This window comes from Pogona vitticeps, chromosome 2, assembly GCF_051106095.1.
Source record: "Pogona vitticeps strain Pit_001003342236 chromosome 2, PviZW2.1, whole genome shotgun sequence".
In the NCBI taxonomy this organism is placed as follows: Eukaryota; Metazoa; Chordata; class Lepidosauria; order Squamata; family Agamidae; genus Pogona; species Pogona vitticeps.
In genome coordinates, this window is record NC_135784.1 from 139,179,131 (window position 1) to 139,189,492 (window position 10,362).

The 10,362-nt window shown below is 41.6% G+C and overlaps 1 protein-coding gene across 3 annotated transcripts in view; it reads right to left on the bottom strand.

The window, feature by feature from the left end:
- The window catches only part of GPS1 (G protein pathway suppressor 1), a 29,114-nt gene that overhangs the window by 16,613 nt on the left and 2,139 nt on the right, over window positions 1–10,362 (bottom strand). Inside the window, exons 2-7 of one of the 3 annotated variants that reach the window (XM_020814572.3) lie at window positions 9,009–9,212; window positions 5,106–5,198; window positions 2,456–2,637; window positions 1,279–1,443; window positions 367–502; window positions 3–80 (exon numbers count right to left, since the gene is read on the bottom strand). In XM_020814572.3, the coding sequence (XP_020670231.1) occupies window positions 3–80; window positions 367–502; window positions 1,279–1,443; window positions 2,456–2,637; window positions 5,106–5,198; window positions 9,009–9,212 (858 nt within the window). Of the gene's footprint in view, window positions 1–2; window positions 81–366; window positions 503–1,278; window positions 1,444–2,455; window positions 2,638–5,105; window positions 5,199–9,008; window positions 9,213–10,362 lie in introns of those variants that run through there. The other 2 variants (XM_072990642.2, XM_020814557.3) reach the window with 2 other exon arrangements.

Below are 10,362 nucleotides of genomic sequence, written 5' to 3' on the forward strand. Positions count from 1 at the left end.
ACCTCTGCAATTTCCGGTGTGGACTCTGCCTTGCTCACATAGCTCAAGACGTGGGACCAATTCTGAAGGTAAACACTGACCTACAAAAAGACAAGAATACCCTAATAGTGCCACAGGAACTGAGATCAAGGAAAGGTCCCGCTAGATGTATTATGTCTCTCTGAACCAGGCATCACTCCTCAGGGATTGTCCTAGCCACCTGAGGGGCAGACCATCACACATGGTTTGGAAGAGGGGAAAGAAAAGAAGGGTGAGTTCCCCAGGGCTGGCTTATGTGTTGAGATAAAACGGTATTCTGAAGAAAAATGCCACTGGTGTGCCCCTCCCTGAAAACTGAACACTGTTATACAGTATTTTTCTCTTTACCTTTATAACATTGAGGCACATGTTAATAACATGTTTTGCACTGGTGCAGTAGTCGCGGGCTCGTGAATAACATTTGAGGGCATTGCTAAGGTCCCCACAATCAAGATAGTGGTCACCCAAGTCATCATGGCCTCTCCTAGAAAAAGGGAACATGACAAAGAATAAGCAAGGAGGCAAACCAACCACCACTCCACAGCCTAAAACTACTCAATCAAAGCTCAACAAGTTCAGCTGCTAGATAACATGCTCTGGGGATACTACATTTTTAATCAGGGACAAAGCTTAGGACATTTTTTTAAAAACTAGAATCCCCTCAGGAGCTTGGCCACTGATCAGAATACATATGTTTCCAACAGATTTTGACAACGTGCAGAGTGAGGACCACTGCCAGAGACTAAAACTTGTTAGGCACAGTCCTTTCCGAAACAATAATCCCTGCCAGAAAGCTTCCACCTTTTGATATCCTGTTTCCATCTGCACATTTACTTCACTGAAAAATATTCTCAAGCTCGCCACAAAGTAAACTAATGCAGATTCCACAGAAATTACCCAGGTAGGAGAGAGATTCACAACACTGTTTTAAATAGTATAATCTATCTCAAGTATAATAGCATAATCTATCAAGAGTGGAACTGGAGCAAGCAGGAAGCTATTCGGACTTCCCACATATCTGACCTCCACAAAGCAGCTTTGGGAATGGTTCTGTGGACAAAGCCATATAGAACCATTCTGAGTCAAAGCTGTGTGCATGAATAAGTGTCTTGGAGGGCATTATCTACCAGGAGGTTGTCTCAGTCGTGTGTTTGCAAATCTACACAATCGTTCTAGGAAGCACCCTGCAATGGAACATCCTACTCTGGAATTGGCTTTAGAATTAATTTTTACTGATCTAGACATTATTTTGCAGATCACCTGATGCTTTCCTTGATTGAATTCCCCTTATAGTTCTTCAGATCCGTGTCCAGCTTTTCCAGCTTGAGTAGAGCTTTTTTGCGGGTAGCTTCGACCCACGCTGTGTCTAGAGGAGGAGGCTCTACCCCTCCATCTGGGACAGCATCAGGGGTGTTCTGTAACTCTCTGTAAAGAAAGCACAAGACAGACAATGGAGTGCCCGCATTGCAGGCGGGGGGGGCATAACCAATTGTTATGGAGTGCAATAGCAATCTGGAAACAGCAGTTCAGTTGCAGCAACCTTCAGGAAAGGCAATCTGGTTGACCTCATAAGAAGACCTTTCTCTTTAGACAGGCTTTCCCCCAGTGACTGGCTGACTAAGTGAAGTTTTTTTAATTTATTTTGTGCCTTACTGCTTTGAATGTGTCTTTGGTGTTGCTTTTGCCTGCCACTTTTCAGTGTGGTATTTGTTTGATCCTTTTAAGTATTTATAAAATGAACTGTTTTTAGTGTTAAATATCATCTTTTAAAGATGTAAGCTGTACTGAGTCCTTTTTAAGGAGAAAGGCCAGGTAAAAATATTTTAGACAAATATGTTGATTCTTTTGATTCAGAATATGAGTTTTTTAAAAGCTCCGGCAGAAGGCAAAATGGGGATTGGGACTACCTTGCTTTATGACTAGGATGAGGAAGCTGTTACATGACATAAGAGAAAATACAGTGGAGTTCATAAAATGTCTAGAGTATCACAATTACACCAATTTCAATTTCCACCCAAGCTGTTCCCCTTCCTATACCTTCTCTTTCAGACATCCACAACTATGGCGAGTTCGGCTTAGCAAGCAACAGGAGAAAACCCCTACATGCTCTTTTTCCTTAGATGGGATACATGCATTGCCTTGTAAAGTCAAAATCCAAAAGATCAGCAAGTACGCAAGAAAACTATTATTATTATTATTATTATTATTATTATTATTATTATTATTATTATTATTATTATTATTATTATTATTATTATTATTATTATTATTATTATTATTATTATTATTATTTATTTGATTTATATCCCACTCATCTGGTCAGATTGAAAACTATGTGAATCATTTGGACAGTATGGAGGTTCTCATTCATCAGAGGCCTCCTTTCCAGCATTATGCATTCCAAAGAAGCCCTCAGAATTTTCCTTCCTCTTAGTACCTGGTCGCTTCAGTCAATTTCCGGTGAATTTCTTCATAAACATCAACATTGAATGTTCTTTGGACAAAGGAGAGAGCCATCTTGAGGGCTTCCACGCGCAGTTGTGGGCAGTGATCAGCAATGAACTGCAGCCGCTCGATCCTCATCAGGCCACTGTAGCTTGCTGCATACTGCTCCAGATCCTGAATGGCCAAGAAGGAACAGATGGCATCATTCACAGGAGAGTGATGTATCTCAATAAGCAAGATAGATCTCCTTGAATGTAAGTCCAGTGATCGTGGAACTATTTGATTCCCAGGGGGATCATTTCCTCGTCAGCTGCTGTCTCTCACAGCCACTAGGAAACATTTTGAAAGCCCTCCAGATGTTGCTGGACTGCAGCCCACACTGCCTTTGCTAGCTATGATTACGGGAACATTGTATAATCCATACCCAGAGAGCCACAGCTGTCTGCCCCTGCCTTAAAGGGGATGAAATTATATACCTTTATTACTATGGCTTAAGTTTTGTATTCATTACATTTTCATTGTTTTTCTCTAAACTGCATAGTAGATGCATGCCAAGTCTTCTGCTCTTTGCAAAACTAATGTGCTGGTTGACATCACACTACTTCATGGGAAAAATGCAACAACTAAGGCTAGTCTAGCACAAATTAACATCCACATTTAAACATTTTTCCCTCTGCTCCACTGCTGGAGGTATAGGACACATCCCGAGCTAGGGATGTGTGCCTGTCTCAGCCTTGGAAACAGAGCTTGTGGTATCTAAAGATAAGAGATTTAGAACAGCAAGGACTTTGGACCATGAGGATATAGTAACTCTTCAAATTTGGAGGCTCATTGGTTCCTGTACACTATTGACAATTAGCCAGTTAAGACACTGCAACAACTTAGTGAAAGAACCAACTTGAAAGGCTCACTTATTCTCTTTCATCATTCTGCACAGGCAATCCTGCAGAGATGCTTTGCTTCAAGATCAACTGAGGGAAGGAAAGGGAAGCCTCATAAAGAGCTAAGAGCAGAGTAATACAGTCAACCCTCGACTTACAAACGGCTCGAGTTACAAACATTTCGACTTACAAACCACTCTGATAGAAAAATATTGACTCGACTTGCACACTTAGATTCGAGTTACAAACCAAAAAAAAAAAACGTGTTTGAGGTGGGGAAAGCATGAAGTTTGAACTTTCAGTTAACCGTTGGCCAGTGAAGAGGGTGCTTATCTGCTTCCTCGCTCTTCCCAGCGTTTTGAGAGTGGATTTGGAGACAGTCTTCAGACTGCCTGGTACTGCCTGGTACTGCTGGTATTGCCTGGTACAGTGCGGTACGGACTGTATTTTTATTTTTTGGCGCTTTTTTAATTTTTGATTTTTGGATTTTTAAAAGGTGTTCCCTCCCTCCTTTGCTGCCCCAGCTTTCCCCAAAAGGTGCTTGTATTGGCTTGTCTTGATTTAAAAGGTGCTTTTCAAGGTGATCTGTTGTCTGAAAGGTGCTTGGTTTTTTCCAGAAGGCACTTGTCTTGGCTGAAAATGTGCTTTTCAGGGTGTTCTGTTGAAAAGGTGTCTGTTCCCTCCTTCTCTCCCTCATTTCTTTCCTTTTTTTTAACCTAAATCATCTTAGGTTAAAAGGAAAAAAAGAAAGAAATTCTGCCCCTAGTGGTAGGAACGGATTAAATAGCTTTGCCTTAGTTCCTATGGGAAATGCCCCTCAACCTAAGAACCAAAAACAGCCGGAACAGATTAATTGGTTTTCAGTGCATTCCTATGGGAAATGCTGATTCGACTTACAAACTTTTCGACTTACAAACTGCCTTCCAATACGGATTAAGTTTGTAAGTCGAGACCCCACTGTACATGGTTGGGAAGTTAACAGCACTGATCGCACAACATACCCAGGCCACTCTGTGTGTACCGCCTGGTGTATCTCATCTGTCTTATAGCTTTCAGGCACAGCACCAAACAGCTTCTTTGGAACTGTTACGATCTCAGCCAGTGGCAAACAGCTTAAGAGCAGTTTGCCCATTTAAATCTTGTACTTGCAATCAACTTACAGCTGGCCATATGCAAGTGATCCTCTTTTGACATACTTCTTCCCATCTTCAGTATGGGGATCAGTCTGACCTATCTTAGAGGACATTGTAAGGATTGCAATAAAATAATGTAAACCTCTCTGAACAATTCAAAAGCCCTTCCATCGTGCATTTCAGAACCACTGTTTGTTTTTCAAAACAACTAGATAGAAATATGATTTAAACGCTGGTGGCTATAAGGAAGAGAATTGTGGACTGCTTCAGCTATGTCACTTAGAAAAATCTGGGACATGGTTTTGTCCAGCTGCCCCCCCCCCAACATTCCATTCAGTACCAACATAAATTTCTCTTCCTCTTATTCCATGCCTCCTGCTTACTGTAGCATCTGAACTCATGACAAATGTTCAGACAGCTGAAACAAACAATGCAGATAACAATCAAGGGTACGAAAGGTATAATGCACAGGTAGATGTGAGTTTTGCACAGGAGTGTCCATACATGTGTCCATATATATATATATGCATAACATTTGCTTACATAACAGATCCAGAATCTAGGTTTTTAGCAGGCTAGGTCTAAACAGTCTTGCTCTGGATTGTCTTTGTTGCCCTCTATCACATACCAGAGTGGGGTTCTCCACCACGTAGTTGATATCAGGTGCATTTTGCTGATCTTCCTGCGGGTCGACATCAATCTGCATGGGCTCTACCGCACCCTGCAAACAGCAATGTTTGTACATGAAACAGAAACTAGGTGGCTCCTGCCCTACCCCACAGGAAAGAGATGGAAATGTCCCATCAGATACAACACAACTAGTGATCCTAGCATTGCTTCCTAACGTCTGTTATGAGGTGTTCTATTCCCTTGACTTTATTTCTCTGGGCTTACCAGGAGTTTCTTCCCACTTCAAGTTACCAATTCACTCAACTTATTTCTTGATCCATAGTGGTTTCTCAAGGTGAGAAACACAGGTTTTTTTTTTACAATTTCTTAAACACCAGGCATCACAGAAAGAAATGGCAAAACTACAGATGTTTAGTTCCACCATATCATTAACTGCTAGGTATTTATCAATTCCTAATAAAGTCATCACACAATAACATGTTCAGAAAAACTAAAGGCCAACAGAGTTGTGTGTTTAGGAAAGAAGCAGATTTAGCAAACTAAGTTATATCTACTTATTTACTGAAAAAGTTCTACCTATCTTGAAATCTCTGAGCAGGCATATAAAAAATATGGAGAATTCTATTATAGCTCAGTAAAATCTGATTAAACAGCTGAAAATAATGTTAATTTTCCTGATTCTGCATCACCATAATCCCACTGAGAGCTAAGTGCAACTGTTGACTCTCAAAAGCCATCTCAAGAAGAAAAGATGCTTTGGCTTGTTGGGGTGGAGAAGATTTGCTTCATAAATCAGCAGGAATGCCATAAAACTAGAACGCATAATCTTCCTTTCCAAACTTAAAAGACTGTAACAGGACATGGACAAGTTCTTAGGTATATCTGTCTCAAGCTATATGAAGATTTGGAGATCAAATCCAAACACTTCCTTGTAGTATGATCACTGACACACCTAAAGAATTCAAAGAAACATCCTAACATTCTGAGTACACAGCAACTTTCACACAGATATATATACTTTTTTCTTACAATAATGTATTGTCCCTATCAGAACTGTGTTTATGGGCAGGTCACTTATGAGACTGCCTAGGGTAGCAGGCTTGCCGGGGGTGTCTCTCAACATGGCACCTTCCAGATGTTTTGCATCCCAACTCTAATCATCCTCAGCCAAGAGAGCCACCTAGAAAGGGTGAGCTGTAGTTCAACCCATCTGGAGGTCATCAGGTTGGTGTGGTAGTGAGCTATTTACTATCCATTTCAAAGCTATAACTATTAGTCCTAAGTTCATGTGGCACAGATGTACACAGATTCACAATCCCTGTCATTCATTCTTATCACCTTGCAAGACAGAGATGTCAATACATGTAAATCATGCAGCACAGTCATGAAAAAGGCTAGAAATGCAATTAAAAACTGAAATCTGCTGAAGGTGAATGAACTGAAAAGGAGTCGGTCATTTTGTCTGGACATCCTTAAGACCAGGAACAGCCACAATCATGAAGAGAGCGGTTGTCTCCATTGTCAAATCTCTCTCACAGTTAGCAAACCAAGACCTTAAAGAAGAGGAGCCCTGCCAGATATAACAAAATGCCCATCCATTCCTTATCCCTTGGTGGCCGACCAAATGCTTCTGTGAAGACCACCAATAGAGGAGGAACACCACAACTTTCTCACATTGTCACTCCATGATCTATGCTGTACAAATGTCAGTGGTTACTTGAAAGCTTATCAGTAGGTCTCCAATGAGGATTAAGAGAAAAACACCTTGGCCCGATACTTCCACTCTTTCTCTGCAGTGCAAATGAGCTGCACTCTTGGCTTATGGAAAACAAAAGGGAAGCCCAGCGAGCCTGACTACTGCCTCCACAAACTGGAGGGCAAACTTTTGGTTGCATAGAAGGCATGTAATAAAAGCCCTGAAGGTTGTTGGTCCTCATGAAAACCAGCCTTTCTTAATTTTAAGCAGAGCAGGAAAGGCTACTTAAACCCTCTGCACACATTTGGGAAGGAACTCAAAGGTGTCTCCCTGTCCCAGGCATTCTTCTCCCTGCAGCTCTCCAGTTGCACAGCTCACCCTTCACCTGACTCTGCACATGCCTGGAAGCCTGCCCAAGGAGGGAGACCAGGCTGGTGGGGAGAGGTGGAACAAATTTTTGGAGGGGAAAAATGGTCACAAATGCATAAGATTAGCACTCCAGTCTGCCTTCTTTCTAAGCCCCAAGCTTCCAGGAATGCTGCTATTTAAACGTACAAACAATTGACTGCTATGTCCATGACTTGCACTGTGTATAATAACATGTAGTTGGTACCTACGTAGGCACTCTAGAACACGCTGCCATGAGGAAGGCCTAAAAAGGAACATCTTTTGTAACATACAAAAGTTCTGAGGCAGTCCTTCTGAAGATAAGTTGAAAACCCAATCTAGGAGAGCCATGTATCTGTATGTGTGTGCAAAAGAGATTCCACTCAAGCTGATAAACTTCTCTGTCTTCACTATAAACAAATACTAAGATTTCACAGGAAATTAAGAAGACCAGGAACTAACTATAGATTTTGAGGATAGCAGCAGACATCTATCTGGAGCCTTTAATCAAGACTCTTTCCATATCTTTTGGACATTTATCATTTCTTCCTTTATTCCCATGCCAGTCAGGGATTGGGGAGAAAGAGAGAGATGACAAATTCTCCAAATATACCCAGTTTTGCATGTTACAGTGATACAGCTGATGAGTCCAACAGCTTACGGAGGGTCACAGCCTCTCCACTCTTGCTGTACTCTGACTGACAGTTCCCCAAAATCTCAGTAGATCCAATACAGCTGCTTCTTTAGGTCCTTCAACTAGAGATGCCAGGCCCTGGGTTCAGGAATTTGTGAATACATGTGCCCTACTACTATCCTATGGCCTTTCACAAAACAGAATAGTGGTCAAAAACATTTGGGTTTTTTTAGCACTACGTTTTAGATCCCTCAGCAATAATTAGTCAGACTGAGACTTCTCATACAGAAGATGGTTTGCTCCCACATGAGAGAGTCTGGTGGTCAAGCTTGGCATTCTGTGATACATACAGTACCATTCATCCTTGTGGGGGATGGCATCTTCCCATAAAAGTCCCTGACTGCATCCACCACCAAATTTGCCAATGCAGTACAAATATTACCTTTCTTTCCTTTAAAACATGGCAAGAACTCACCATGTGCTTTACTCTCCAGGGGAAAAAGTGTGGGCTTTCACTATTGCCAGCACTGTAGCAGCAAATTTGTTAGTGGTGGCAGTAATGGAATGGGTGTAGGCCACAGTTAAGTTTCTGAGGTCCAATACGTTCTTGCCACCATCCCTACTCACCCACCCCTTGTTTAGGTCTTCACTGAAGGCCCAACTCTGGATGCCCATGCTCTTTCAGGTGAGTTGGGCAGGTGGCTTCTTCCCCGGGAGAAAACCCTCCCAGTGGTGCCATCTCATCAGTGCAACTCTTTTGTCCATTTCCATTCAAGCAGCACACAGGTCTTTTAGAGGCCAAGTCAGGCTGGGTGGCTTCATGGCTCAAAGTGACTGACTTGATCCCGCTGCTGTTTTAATCCATTCATGGATTTTATTTTTTATATTTCAATACTATTTCAACACATTACTGTTTTAAATGTGCAATGATCTGCCTTGTGAATTATAGTGGAAAACACCAGATACAAATATTTCAAATAAACACACAAAATGTTCAACCACTGTGAAAAGTTTGGCCTGTACCAATCCCTATTCCACACCCAAGGTATGGTAATTCACTACATGCTCTAAAACAGCAGGCTACTAGTATCTTAACTAGGTACTTAAAACAAGTATGCCTCAATGCTGATAAAACTCAAGTCATTTTTACTCAAAACCCCTGCGCGCTTTCTCCTTTGAGATACCTCATAGAACAGGGTGCAGGCTGATAAGCAGGCACTCAGGCTGAAGTCTCCAGATGTACCTGGGAGGAAGAGGTCTGACCTACTGCTGCGGGGGGCGTTGTATAGATCTGTCACTGACGAGGAAGCTGAACTCGGAACTGAACTATCCCTCATCCTGTCCTGACTCTCTGTACCCCCTCGCCCTGACACAGAGCTCGCCGGCTGCTAAAGAAAGAAAGGAAGTTAATGCCTCTGCAGTCATAAACAACTCTCACTTACGATGGGACTAAAACAATACACTCTGCCTTTCTTCTGCTTTTGTTGCAGGCCCTCATTAATTTCACACTTCTGTTACTGAGCCAACCCCCCACCTTCCGATTTATATCATCACATATCGTTACTGTAAGCTGTCACAATGAATGAATTCTAGAAAGGCAAGATTGAACACAAAGATGATGTCAAAAAAGGAGGGGAAATCAGCACCTATGACAAACAGAAAAAGAGGGAGGCCAAGGTCTTATGCTGTGAGAGAAAAAGAAATGTTCTTACAGATGCAAGAAATGGCTCAGTGTGTCTTGGAAGGAAATCTTCTTTGGGAGCTGAATCTTAGCAGCCACAATCAGAGGAGGTTATATTTACTGTTTTCCCTCTAACAGAATCAATAAAGACATTGTTTCTCACAGCACTAGATGTTGGCCTCCTTTTTTTCTACACGTTTTCTTTTCAACAGATGATGATCAGCAAATTCTAAGATAACACTGGCATGGAGTAGTGCCTACTAAATTACAAATAATGTAAACAAAACAGGAAAATCTATATTTTTTTCTAGAAAGCATCTGCAGTTTTTATCTCTCCATGCTGTTCTACGGTTACCAAAGAAAACTATGATATGGGAACTGGTTCTTGGGTGCAAAACAAAACTTGGTCAAAGTTTCCCCTATAAGCTTAAGTAGTACAGACAAGAAGATGAAGAAGTCTCTAGGACAGTGTTTCCCAAACTGGGGGTTACAAAGTATTTTGGGGGGGCATCACAGGTCGCTTTATATGTGTTATAACCTTGTCAAATTATTTTTTTCCTCGATCTTTTGGAGTGAGATATTAAACTTAATGTGAATGTGTATAGATAAGTGACAGGCCTTTTGGCGCAGAAAGCCTCTACTTTCTGAGAAGGGATGACTGGGACTCTCCTTTACAAAAACAAACAAACAAAAGGAAAGAAATGCCAGTATAAACATATAATTGCTGCCACTTCCATAAGAAAAGGATTTTAATTATGGAACATCACTTCTGGAGAGCCTAAAGGAGGAGAGGGAAAGGAAAAAGAAAAAATCCACACAAAACAAACCCCCAGGAGGGGGACATAATGGCTCACCTA